The 12,749-nt window shown below is 47.9% G+C and overlaps 3 protein-coding genes across 9 annotated transcripts in view; 1 reads left to right on the top strand and 2 right to left on the bottom strand.

Moving 5' to 3' along the window:
• Nucleotides 1-884: 884 nt before the first annotated feature.
• NHLRC1 (NHL repeat containing E3 ubiquitin protein ligase 1) lies at nt 885-3,572 on the bottom strand. The gene has a single exon (XM_015854736.3). The coding sequence runs from the start codon at nt 3,480-3,482 to the stop codon at nt 2,337-2,339; it is 1,146 nt and encodes a 381-aa protein (XP_015710222.2). The 5' UTR covers nt 3,483-3,572; the 3' UTR covers nt 885-2,336.
• A 296-nt stretch (nt 3,573-3,868) lies between these two features.
• On the bottom strand, nt 3,869-11,901 carry TPMT (thiopurine S-methyltransferase). Of its 4 annotated transcripts, XM_085540166.1 has the most exons (9): nt 11,842-11,901; nt 11,664-11,807; nt 10,685-10,777; nt 10,223-10,355; nt 9,751-9,803; nt 6,407-6,481; nt 5,645-5,730; nt 4,902-4,946; nt 3,869-4,097 (listed from the first exon to the last, which is right to left on the bottom strand). In XM_085540166.1, the coding sequence occupies exons 2-9, from the start codon at nt 11,780-11,782 to the stop codon at nt 3,982-3,984; spliced, it is 720 nt and encodes a 239-aa protein (XP_085396292.1). In that variant the 5' UTR covers nt 11,783-11,807; nt 11,842-11,901; the 3' UTR covers nt 3,869-3,981. The 4 variants fall into 4 exon arrangements, with proteins under 4 accessions (XP_085396292.1, XP_015710223.2, XP_085396291.1 ...); XM_015854737.3 differs by having other exon boundaries at nt 11,664-11,887; XM_085540165.1 differs by having other exon boundaries at nt 11,806-11,887.
• The window catches only part of KDM1B (lysine demethylase 1B), a 27,979-nt gene continuing 27,094 nt past the window's right edge, over nt 11,865-12,749 (top strand). The window contains exons 1-2 of one of the 4 annotated variants that reach the window (XM_015854734.3): nt 11,865-12,001; nt 12,126-12,192. Coding sequence is in view for 2 of the 4 variants with exons in the window: in XM_085540156.1 (XP_085396282.1) it covers nt 11,978-12,192 (215 nt within the window). In the remaining 2 variants the exon portion in view is untranslated. Of the gene's footprint in view, nt 12,193-12,749 lie in introns of all 4 variants that reach the window. The other 3 variants (XR_014943554.1, XM_085540156.1, XM_015854733.3) reach the window with 3 other exon arrangements.

Raw genomic sequence — 12,749 nt, 5'->3', positions numbered from 1 at the left:
TGGGCTGATACAGGCCTCTCCAGTGCCAAGAGCAAACCAGGCATATCATACAATCATAGAATCATAGAATAGCCTGGCTTGAAAAGGACCACAGTGATCTTCCAGTTTCAATCCCCCTGCTATGTGTGGGGTTGTCAGCCACTACACCAGGCTGCCCAGAGCCACATCCAGCCTGGCCAGGGATGGTGAATCCACAGCCTCGTTGGGCAACCTGTTCCAATGCATCACCACCTTCTGAGTGAAAAACTTCCTCCTAATATCTAACCTAATCCCCCCATATCAGTTTAAAAACATTCCCCCTTGTCCTATTACTATCCACCTTCGTAAGCAGGATATCAAATACCATCAAGGCACTTACTAAGTTGATGGCTGACTATGGCTTCAAGTCATCATGGAACAGCCTGAGTTGGAAGGGACTTAGAAGGATCAACAAGACCAACTGCTGGCTCCACACAGCACTACCAAAATGTTCAATCATCTTTCTGAGAGCATTCTCCAAACACTCCTTGAGCTCCAGCAGCTTGGGTCTGTGACCACTGCCATGGGGATCCTGTCCCAGTGCCTGGCCATTCTGTCCATGAAGAACCTTTCTCTGATGCCCAGGAAAATCTCCCCTGATGCAGCCCCATGCTGTTCTCTGGGGTCCTGACTCTGTCACCAGAGAGCAGAGCTCAGCACTGACCCGCCTCTCGACTCATGAGGAGCTGCAGGCCACCATGAGGCACTGGAGGAGAACATGGGTTTGTCAGTCGCTAAGCTGAATCGCCTGCCAAACACTGGTCTACAATCAAATTGTTGCACTGACACACCAGGGAAAGGTCATGCCCATCTGCCCCCCGTTCCTCCCCAGAGTACCCAAAGAAATAGATGCAGAAACCATCAGCTAGGGTGTAAATGGGGTTTTATTTTCTTAAGAACAGGAACGTGTTGGCCTTTTCCTGCTCTCAGGATTGTGAAAACAATTTGGTAGATCCCACTTTCATCAGTACTTATTCATATTCTGATGGATCCAACTCCATGGGTATTTGACCTCCAGCCCACTTTTCAATTAACCTTTACAAATAGCTGTATTTAATATTCTTGTTTGCTCTGCTTTTATAAATGTGAACACAAGATATTAATACAAGAGGGCTTTAATACATCATTTGAGGGCCAAAATTGCTCCAGTTTGAAATAATTGGTATATGTTATTCATACAGTATTATAAGTAGTTAGTTATTAAATGGCCAAGAAGTCAGAGCAAATGCCAAATGAAATGTTAACCAACAGGAAGACTACACGTGAATTTGAAATGGCCTTAGATAATATGCATGCTTTCAGTCATTAAATACACCTTCATAAAAGTTTTACATTAATCTATTTGTCTCCACCGCACAAGACACATTTATATGCAACTCCCTTTTAGTGCTGCACTAAGTAATTAGTTCAGAAGCACTTGGAATTCCTAGAATGCAGCAGTGACTTCTAGTAGGTGTGTTATTTTGTTCTAAATTTACATGGATTTCTGTGGTGTAATAAGGCAACAGAACTCACATCCACAGCAAAACTGTTTTCAAGAGTTGTTAAGCTGCTATCTGCTACCAGCAAAATACTTTTTGTAGGCTAGGAAATGGCAAGGCTCTCATCCCCTTGCCCTTATTACTCCCCTCCAACATTCAAAGTTTCGACTGAATGCTGCAGAGTGGTGCAGAAGTACCATGTTGATTTCAAGACAGACGCAGGCAGTAATGGAAATCTCTCACGAGTACCTGTGTTACTAACATGGCCAGTTCTATTCTGTAGATGCAGAAGTACCTGTGGTCTAAACACAGATACTTGGAGATGGTTTTAGGGAAAGCCACCCATGCCAGTAACCATACATCACAGTGAAGATATGGATGGATCCATGCGTTATGTGGGAAGTGTTAGCGTTTCAGTAAAACACTGAGGAGGTGGTAAGAAATGCATACAAATAAGTGCATTTTCTCAGTATGGAGAAGAAAACAGAAAGGCTTTGAGCATCTATTCACTTCATATGAATCACTAAATGCTGATAGCTCATGTATTACAATTGATCATGGCTAGATCAACTGGCCTTGAGCTGAAGCTGCCATTTCTCCTCGCTTGCTTGGTTCACTGCTGACTTCAGTCTGCAGCAGCCACATTGTCTCCTGCTATACACGGAATCTGGTGTACACTTTGTGGGAAGTACAGTACATTGGTCTAAGAGGGTGATTTCACTTCACACAAAGCCCAGGGAATAATACTTCCTCCCTGTGTGCCTCTGAACACAAGTACTGCACACACTTTGTAGCCAAAAGCAGCTCAAACCAATAGCTGAACACATCTAAGCCCACTCAGGCAGAGCTATATATTTTTACTGAATGATCACCACTGTCTAAAACAACGAGGGAGTTGTTTGCCGTGTAAGTTAGTCCTATGGGATAAGTAAGCCCATGGCTAACTAGAGGGTTAAAGATGGGAAACTCCTCAGGTTTCCCCAGGCATATCACAGCCTGATTGCAGACATCGGTTATGACAATGCAACCCTCTTTGTCAAAGGCCACAGCCGTGGTATATATTTTGGAGGGGAAAACGAGGTTCAGCCCAAAGCTATCCATCTGGCCAATGAGAGTCATGTCTGCGCTGAATATCTTCAATCGGGTGCTGCAGCTGCTTGGTCCTTTAGTATTCAGGTGCTCTATCACCACAACAGCACCCGAGCTCGGGCAGACCGCCACCCCTCTGGGGCACGTTAATTTGGACCGGACCAGCTGGCATTTCTTCAGCTCCCCCTTGCCAAAGTCGGCCGTCAGGCGGTACAGAGCTCCAGCCTCGGCGTCCGTCACCATCACGTCGCACTCGGGGGTGGCACCCAGTCCCCAGGGCAGGCAGAAGCCTTCCCGCACAGCCAGAGTCCCCCTCCCATCAAAGTCGAAGGCCTTCACCGAGCGGTCCCCGCCGTCGCTGACCACCACGTGCCCGTCCGCCGTGACCGTCACACCCAGCGGGTACTTGATGTCGTTGTCCGCGTCCCCTCGCTCCCCGAACCTCTGCAGGCAGGACCCGCTCGGCCCGAAGACGTGGATCCTCTTTTTGCCGTCGTGGGCCACCGCCAGGCGCCCCGAGCTCCGGCACGCCGCCACCCCCGTGGGGTTCAGCAGCGACCCCCAGCCGCCCAGCGACAGCTGCAGCCGCGGCGGGGCCGGGCCGCCGGCCGCCCTCCCGAGGGCCGAGGGGCTGAGGCCGCCGGGGCCCAGCAGCTCCAAGAGCTGCAGCAGCGGCAGGCAGTCGCTGGTCTCGCCGAGGCCGCAGGGCCGCCGGCAGAAGGGGCACTCCAGGCGTCGCCGCTCGGGGCCGCCCAGCGCCTCCACGCAGCCGCGGCACAGGACGTGTCCACACGGCAGGTTACGCGGCCGCCGCTGCCCGTCGGGGCCGAACCGCTCGAAGCACACCCGGCACTCCACCAGGCCCAGCTCCGCCTCGTCCGCCGCCTCCGCCATCCCCGACGCGACCCGGCGGGACTCAGCGGGCCGGCGCCTGCCCCCTGCGGGACGGATGCGGCGGTGCGGCCCGGAGCACGGGGCCCTGCTGAGGCCTCCAGCCTCCAAGTCGCCGTAACGGTGCTATTACTATTACAGAATCACAGAATGACCCGGGTTGGAAGGGACCTCAAGGATCATGTAGTTCCAACCCCCCTGCCTGGCAGGGCCACCAAACATACACATTTACTAGATCAGGTTGCCCAGGGCCCCGTCCAACCTGGTCTTGAACACCTCCAAGGATGGTGCCCTATATCGGGGCAAAGAAAAGCTATGCACAGCTGAAGGCAGGGAAGTCAGCTGTGAAGTCAGAGCTGATTCTGAAAGTAAAATCATCCAGACAAAAATGTTCCACAGGCGTTTTTTGTACCCTGAAGCCTGCTTTAAGAGTGCCCCAAAACATGTAAAACATCAGACAAACATAAAAGGTAGGAGGTATGTTTTTTTAAACTTACTTCAATCAAGCTGCAAACTTTATTAGATACATGACTTCCAGAAAATAATCTAGTCCCCACTGCTTGTGTTTGTCTGAGAAGTCACTGACTTTCTGAAGACATTTAATTTCACACTGGCTGCCTGAAAAGGAAGAACGAATGACTGGTCAAAGAATGGAAAGCCACTGAAGAAAGTAAGACATCAGAAAACACAATCCTATGCACAGAGCTCCTCTTGGTCCCTAACAGCGTTACACAAATCAGCTGAGGAAACCTTACCTGTCTCTATTGCACTGGCATGCAACTGTCCATAGCAATAACTCACTGCACACAGACACGTCAGAGGTCTCAGAAAGATGTACATTGAAAAGTGCAGTGTCAAAGGATATCAGGAAGAACATTCAAAACTAAATACCCGCCACAATTTTAACATTATCTTTTTACTGGGATGGAGCTGTACATTTAGCATTCCTGTAGCGTGACATTTTACTTTTCTTCTTTGCCGACAAAAGTACAGCAGAAATGGTAAAACCAATATCCAAAGGCCTTGCATAAAAAACAGGTGATGAGGTGCAGAGAAAGGTGAAATGGTCAAACAGGACTGAAGCTACAAGGCCACTACATGCAATCTGGATCCTGAGAGGGCGAAAGGATGCCAGGGAAGGAAGGAGACAGCGCCTGCCTCCCGGGTTTTCCTCATGTCTTTTCAAGAGCTGAGAAGCTGCATTAACAGCAAAAGCCTTGTGACAGCACGGCATTTATTTCACTTACTACTTGTCCATGACTCAATATGTTATCTAAGATGTAAGCAGATGACTCCATCACTTGCTGTAGAAGCACACAAATACATATATGTGCTTTGCAAAATAAATTAATTAATTTAAAAAAACAAACAAACAAAAAAACCAAAACAATAATTCTAAGTGTTAGCTGAAGTACTACTTACCAAACAGGCTTTTAACTTCAGATTCAGGAACACAAAATGGTGGTCCTGTAAAGAAAACAGTGAAGCTAATCAGAGAGGAGACATAAGAAGGAGACAAATATCTGTACTGAAGATCATGGTCACTATCGTGACTAATGATAACATGACCCATTCTTTGAAGGACAATTATGCTGAAGAGCTCAAAAGCAAGATATCTTTTTTTCTTTTGAGAGGCAGTAACTAACATAACGAAAACTTAAAGAACAACCTAGGTGTACCAGCACATAATACAAGTTACGAAAGGGAAAAATACTTCATGGTTTACACTATCACCTCCTCCAGGCATATTCTGACCATGGTAGCAGTAAGGGGAAAGGCACAAGATGTGCAGCACATTGGGCCTCAAGTATTGGGCAAATAAACCAAGGGTCTAAGATGATCAGTGTTCTTGGAAGTGTATTGAAGTCCCTAAGCCAGACAGGGTGTATGATGTTACTCTAAGCATTCAGTCTTCCAGTTTCATTTTATTGTTTATATATCTTGCTTTTCCTTCACTTGTCCTTGGCACATCTGAGTGCCGGAGGGAGGGAAAGGGTTGAGCTTCCTCAACACCTAAAATGTTTAACACAACCATAATGACACAGTCAGCTACCAAAGAACTGTTGATAAAAAAAAATAGTGATACCAAGATATCTACTGCATCTACACACAATTTGTATCGACATACATGCAGAATCAAAACACGAGCAGTGCAAAGTTCTCACCATTGTATTTGGTTGGATCATATAGAACTGTAACGAGGAGATAAGAAGAGTTTTTCTCCATTAGGGAGCTCATCAAGGTGACATAGCTAAAAGGAGATAGACGTACTTTATTATTTTGGAACGGCACAAGCACTTAAGCACAGCATTCAAACTATTCACTGAATAAGGTAATGTGTTCCTGTGCAGAGACAAGTTAAACTGACACAGAAACCAAGCAGAAATACACGAGCATGAAACTCATGTAACTAATGAAATGCCCCAAGTCAAGGTTTCTCTATACTCTCCATAAACAACAATTTCTCTCTTTTCCTATATCCATCTCAAAACTAACAGACAAAAAACATTCACCTGCCATGGTTTAGAATGCAGTCCCAATCATTTGAGATCTGCTCAAACTAAACTCAGGTTGGCTATGGGCAAGAATGAGAAACATAAAGGGAAGTGAGGAGAAAACGGACAAAGAGAGGCAAGAGAAGCAGAAGGGGTGAAAAGGAAATAATAACATTCAGATGAGACGTGCAGCTCTGCTTCTGCTGGGCTGCAGCAAACCACATATTTTCCCACCAAGAGGCAGGGCGGCTTCCTGAAGGAAGCTGACAAACCCAGAGGGCAGAGCTCTGTAGCTGCAGCTGGCTGTAGAGAAAAGCTTGTTCAGGTTACTTTGTTGAATGAGAGAGCAGTCATCCCAGGGTGGCAAGAGGAGGAAAAAAAAAGGTCACTGGATACATTAGGGAAAAGTAACAACCAAGCAAATTCAGTTACCGTTGTCTGTCGCATGGATTCACAGCCACTAGAGCTCCTCTGTCCCAAACGCCATCAAACTTGCCAACAACTGCACTATAGAAAGATGAGGAAAAACGCTTAAATACGCCAACAGGGATACTTTACCATTATTCAGATACTTCTGTGAAGTCACAAATAGTCTCCAGCTATCCGTGCAGGCCTGATTTGCTGACATGGTCCAGCATTTTCCAAACAACACAAACAGGCTCTTGAGAAACTCTGATACACCATCCTGCTACAACAGCATGAGGTGCTGGAATTGCTCGGTATTTCCTTTTCTCTAGGGGATGCAGAGACAAGCAAAAGGAGGAAGGTAATTTAAATACTTCGGGGATTTAAGTCTGGGTTTTTGGCAATCACACTCTGATATAACCCTTGAGGCAACACTGATGTATATTTGGGACACTGAATTTTATGACCAGCTTCTAAAGCTCACATGTGACTTGCAACACAAGTTAGAGATGGTACCTCTCTGCATTAAGGCTACTGAATATGGCACACTCAGGGATTTTTAACACCTCAGTTCCCAGCTACGTGCCCAGGACAGGTAGCGGCAGTTTGCAACTTGTTTAATCTTAGAAAAGCTAAAAGCTGATGCTTGCCTCAGACTAATGCTGCCACAGACATTACTTGCCCCTGAATGTGCTGGCAGATGGCTTCAAGGACTATCCAAAGCCTGCACGTAGCCAAGGCTATTGGAAAATGCCTTTGTTAATGGGTGGTAAGAGCAGTAGAAGATGTTTAGGGGTACAAAGAGCCTTGATTCTGGTAGTTATTAAAACCAGAAATTAAAGAGTAATGTAATAATAAATTGCATTATTTTAGAGGAAGTCTGAAATACATTTACTTAAAGAGAAAAAATAAATAAGTAAAATTTGGCAATACCTTTTTGTGCACTGGGAGAATCACAGAATGACCCGGGTTGGAAGGGACCTCAAGGATCATGTAGTTCCAACCCCCCTGCCTGGCAGGGCCACCAAACATACACCTTTACTAGATCAGGTTGCCCAGGGCCCCGTCCAACCTGGTCTTGAACACCTCCAAGGACGGGGCATCCACAACCTCCCTGGGCAGCCTGTTCCAGGGCCTAACCACTCTCCTAGTGAAGAACTTTACCCTAACATCCAACCTAAATCTACCCTCTTTCAATTTAAATCCATCTCCCCTGATTCCCATTGCATCATCTCTTTCTTCACTTCTCCCTGCCCTGCTGTTCATTTCATTGCAACAGCATTGCTGACTTTCTGGCACCTAACCTAGAAGCTCCTGTACTTCCTGCTCTACTGCAACGAGACATGATAACACTGTAAATTCTCAACTTCTTTCAAAGCTTGCCAAGACTAAGCCTCTAATTTCAATAATCAGTCTTCTATAAGAAAGAAGAGTTTTAAAGAGACAGTTAAGTACACAGTGGGGATGAGGGGGGCAGGTGACAGACTCAATCATCTCAGAGCCATCTGGGTGCTCCCTGCCTCTCTGTGCATCCAGCTCTCTTCTGAGGAGAACCAAGTCATGAGGAAAAGGAAGAAACACAGCTGATTTTCATCCTAATAGGCATTAGGGACACATATCAGTGCCCAACTTTCAGCCTCACATTGCCTCCTGCTATGGCTTTATACAGTGTGCAGCATGAGAGACGGCAGTTTATTTACCACTATGATTTATAAAAATCAGTAAAAATCAACACCTGATACAGAAATTCAGACACCCACAGAAATCCTGCTTCATCCAGGTAATACAGCTACAAATTGCTCTCTCTACTGCACAAGTTTAGTAGTCCCAATTGAAGCAGCTTTTATATATTTAAAGCCTGGCAGCCATAGTTGTATTAGGACACTCCATGATTGTGCAATGTAACTGTTCACCACACTTCCCTGAATTCCCACCAAAAGCAGTAATCGCTGTCACTCTTTAACTATCAGGAGACTTTGAAATACTTCATTCTGACAAAGGTCACCAGCACACCTGAGATTTCCTCTAATGACTGTTAGGCGTGGAGGTTAAAAGGATTTGTTAGCAGGCCAACCTCAGCAAGAGAGAAATAAGTTTAATTTCCACAATTACTGGGTAATTATCTGTACATAGAAACTTGAGCTGCATGTGCATTTGTAGTCCTAATTACTGCTGATTGCTGTAAGGAATGAGGTCTGTACTCTCACCATAGCAGCACTAAGCACAGAGTTCCATGTCCAGGATGGGTATCTTCTAATTTATTTTGTGAGTGACACACCTGGGCCCACAAACATGAGCGAGTACCTCCATCATGGGGTGAAACCAGTCACTTTCGCACACAGCCCATCTGTTCCAAGGCATTCATTTTTGCAAGACTGGTTATATACATAACACTCAAAGCAAATGAAGTCAGCTACAGCAGCAAAAGTCTTAGCAACAGTCTATTGTAAACGTTAAGCCTTGACCTCCTCCTTATTGAGCTGACAGGGAACAGGTTGTTACTGGCAGCTGCTTCTAAGAAAAGCAAACCCACGCACAAAACCTCACCAAAGCCTTATAAATGAGGGTAAATTGCATCAGAGTAAGAAACGCAGGAGGAGGCAACTGTAACACAGGACCTTCACCTGGTCACCTTTATCTTCCTATGAGGTGCTGCAAAGCCATAAACATCCCTTTCTTGCACAGCCTGCAGTTTCCGGCCATCCCAAGCACTGGTGCAGGCCTGAGGACATTTCAGGACAGATTTACACCTGTGGTGAGCACCACCAGGAGGCTTCTGGGGGCAAATAAACAAGCAAGACCTATTATCACCCAAGGCAGAGCCTCCGGTGCTAGAGGTTGAGAGACTCCCTGTAAAATCTGTAATATTCTCTTCACTTTTGCTAAGCTACTCAGAGGAAGGGATCGTGTTAGGATTTTGCTTTGTAGAATCCATCAATGATAATGAGCATAGTTTGCTTTTACTGCAAAAGCCAATGTGGCTTTGTATGACTTTCAGATGATAGCTCAGAACAACGAGCCCATTTAATGGTATTTGGTTGGCATCTTCACCACATGGTCAGCGCCATAGTTCATTTTTGTTAGATAGCGGCCATTCGCATTTCTCACATGAGTTCAAAAACCAGTTTTCTTTAGAGCATCTGGTCCAAAGGGCTGGTTTAAATAATGTGATTGGACAACATTAATCACAGAATCACAGAACATCCCAAGTTGGAAGGGAGCTATAAGGATTATCAAATCCAACTCCCAACTTTACCATGCAAAATACAAACCTTGTGTCTGAGAGCATTGTCTAAATGCTCCCTTGAACTCCAACAATTTTGGGCTGTGTTTGGTCATAGAAAACTGTAGAACACTCTGTGTATTCCTACCTGGATAAATCGTAAATACTGCAGCAGTACAGACAAATGTTTCCAGAGGTGCTCTAAAATAAAAAACGAGGGGAAAAAATACTCATCAGAAACTACGTCTTTAGATATACATTTAGGTGTAATGAAGGAAATCGGTGAGAAACCTTTTATACTTTTCTGTTGACTTATTTTAACTGAGGCACCTCTCCTGATCCTTTCCATAGAGGTTCTGGCCTGTTGAGGCACACAGATGTCTAATTTTTAGATATGCTACCTTGTCAACTTTATATTTAGGCCTTTCAAAGTTATATGAAAAGCCTGAAGTAACACGCTGAAAAGAAGAACTGCTCAGCCCAGTGTTTCCTTCCAAACCTCAAAAGGAGAAGTGAATGACTACTGGTAAGGCAGAGGCACAGAGCAAAAGGACTCATTTGCTCCTCTGGGCCTGCATTGCATGGCTGAACACACCAATCTGGCAATGCAGGAGACATACCTGCAACTTTTTGGCTCCTGTGATCCCTGGGACTGGCTCTTCACAATAAGGCAGACTCTGATCTGCAAAGAACTCCTTCAGCGCTTGCTCGCTGACGTCCACACCGACGATGCTGTGTCCCATGTCTGCCAGCCTGTGCACACCAGAGGTGCCAAGTTTTGTGAGCATCTCAGTGCACCAACATCTCCCCCACACCACATGTCCATAGAGAAATGCTCTCCGGGCCTCGGCTTCAGGATGGACTAGTGCAACTCACCTTGACTTTCTGCAGTTCTCACATTGTATTGAACACTATCCCCACGCAATCTGAGTTTAAATAAGCACCACTCAAACCAGACTGGCTCCTTCCTTCAGCCAGCCTCTGCCAGCACATTTCCACCAGCCATTACAGGGCTGGGAATTTCCCTCCTCCCTCCCCACATCAGTAAGGGTTTTCCTGTCATGATCCCTGCCATTCCGTACCACTTCATGTCGACTGCTTTGCCACAGAGAGGGAAAAATATCCTCAGCCCACTCCTGCCATCCACCAGAAGGTCCAGGTACTTCTGTAGGAGCCTGAAAGGGAACAGAGGCGTTTCATTCAGCATTAGGAAGGAGTGTGGGTACCAGCAGTGAGCTAGGTACTGCACAGCATGCCATGCAGTGCCCAAACCCTCTGATGCAATACACACTCACACTCAGAAATGCCATTAGAAACAAAAACAAGTGATTTCACCTTCCATTTCCCTAGAAAATAACCTCCATTTCTGCTAGTGAGGGACACCATTCCGCTTGTCTCTTCATGTAACAAAGCAACGACCCTGTCTCTTGGTGGGCCACCGGAACAGAGTGGTGGTTAAACTGCTGTACCACTCCTCTACACACACCTTTCAGGCAGTTCCCACTGGCTGATGACTGGGTTTGCACCCTCGGCCCTGTCCCCCAGCACAGTCGCTGCCCCAGGGCCCTGCACAGCAGCTAGGTCCAGTCTCACACCCAAGAACAGCATGGAGTTGTCACTTGGGCAAGCCTGAGGCTTCAGTGAAGTCATCCAAAGCTTGTCGTTTGGAACACGATTTAATGAGTAAAGGCTCTAAATGCAGCACGAAATCACAGAATTATCAAGGTTGGAAAAGACCTAGAAGATCATCTAGTGCAACCATTACCAATACTTCCCAGCTAAATCATATTCCTCAACACAACATCCAAACGTTTCTTGAACACTCCCATGGTCTGTGACTCCACTACCTCCCTGGGCAGTGCATTCCAATGCCTGACTGCCCTTTCCGAGAAGTAATAAAATGCATGTCCTCTGCCGTTTTTAAGGAAATGCAGATGACAACGATGATTTCATTTGCAGGCTGTGGATTTACTGCTCGTTTTCCCTGTTCTAAGCGCCGCACTTATGACCAAGAGCTTTTCATCCCGCCCCCAGCTCGCTGCCCGTGCCGAAGCGACCTACGGATGCCCGTGTTCCTTATGGAATCCGGTGGCACCCGTGCTCCACTTCCGCAGCCAGTCCTCCACGGACAGCACCCGCTCCCGCTGCGCTCCGCTCCCGCCGCCCCCCGGCTCCTCCATGGCGGCACCGATGAGCCCCTCACCGCTGCTAACCCGGGACCCTCTCCCGGCAGCGGCACCTGCACGGCGGCGGGGCCGAACCGGGGCGGTGCCTCCCCTGTCTACGCACCGCGGAGAGCGGAAGAGGTGGCGGCGGGAGGCGGGCTGAGGGCGCTCGGCGCCGGTAGGAGGAGAAGGAGGAGGAGGTGGAGGAGGATGGCGCTGGGGATGGCCGCGGCGGTGAGTGAGCCCCGCTGCCCGTCGGCCCCCGGCCCGGCTGCGGGGCAGGTGCAGGCGCAGCCCCCCCCCGAGCTCACCGCCGCGCCCTCCCCTCCATCGTTCCCCCCTTCTCTCCCCGCTGCAGCTCTAGCAGGAGGCGGCGCGGCCACGCGTGGATGCGCTCTCCGGCCCCCGGGCGAGCCGACCCCGAGGTGAGCGCCCCGGGGACGTTGTCGGGGCCGCGGGGGCTCCGGGGCGGCCGCTGTCAGCGCGTTGGGGCTGCGCCCGGCCGCGGCTCACCGGCTGCTCTCGCTTCCTGGGTGTGGGCTGCGTGTGTGTGTGGTTTCTATTTTCTTCTCTTTCTTTCTTTTTAATTCCACCCTCCACCCCCCGACTCCACTACAAACTTGCTGTCAACTCTCCCCGCACCGGCCGGACATTACGGGTTGAAGTGGTACGGAATGTAGCGCAGTGTAGGAATATGCGTCTCCTTCCCCTTTAAAGGGTCTCTTTCCTCCGGCACTGCGATGATAGGGTGCGCAGAGTCGCATACAGCATAGCGAAGTAGGCAGTGTCCGCTGGTCTTGAAAAAGCTGTGGGTGTGGGAGGTGTAGGGCTTTGGGAAGGGGAAGCGAAGGCAGAGCAGCTGGAAACAATGGCCTTAATGCAGTTCTATCTGCAAACCCATCTCTTCTCCACCTTCTGCCTCATCCCCGTCCAGCAGCATCCGTGACAAAAACACATCAGTGCTTCCCCACATCTACCCTCT

Source organism: Coturnix japonica, chromosome 2, assembly GCF_054131305.1.
Source record: "Coturnix japonica strain WE chromosome 2, WE-NBRP24, whole genome shotgun sequence".
Lineage (NCBI taxonomy): Eukaryota > Metazoa > Chordata > Aves > Galliformes > Phasianidae > Coturnix > Coturnix japonica.
This window is presented reverse-complemented; position numbering and strand designations above follow the sequence as displayed.

Excerpts from the sequence above, each read along its gene's own strand:
- TPMT (XM_085540166.1), bottom strand. The coding sequence starts at position 11,782 with ATGGAGGAGCCGGGGGGCGGCGGGAGCGGAGCGCAGCGGGAGCGGGTG. Across the intron at positions 10,778-11,663 it reads CATAAGGAACACGGGCATCC|GCTCCTACAGAAGTACCTGG; the intron begins GTAGGTCGCTTC and ends GTTCCCTTTCAG. Across the intron at positions 9,804-10,222 it reads CAGGAGCCAAAAAGTTGCAG|AGCACCTCTGGAAACATTTG; the intron begins GTATGTCTCCTG and ends TTTTTATTTTAG.
- NHLRC1 (XM_015854736.3), bottom strand. The coding sequence starts at position 3,482 with ATGGCGGAGGCGGCGGACGAGGCGGAGCTGGGCCTGGTGGAGTGCCGG.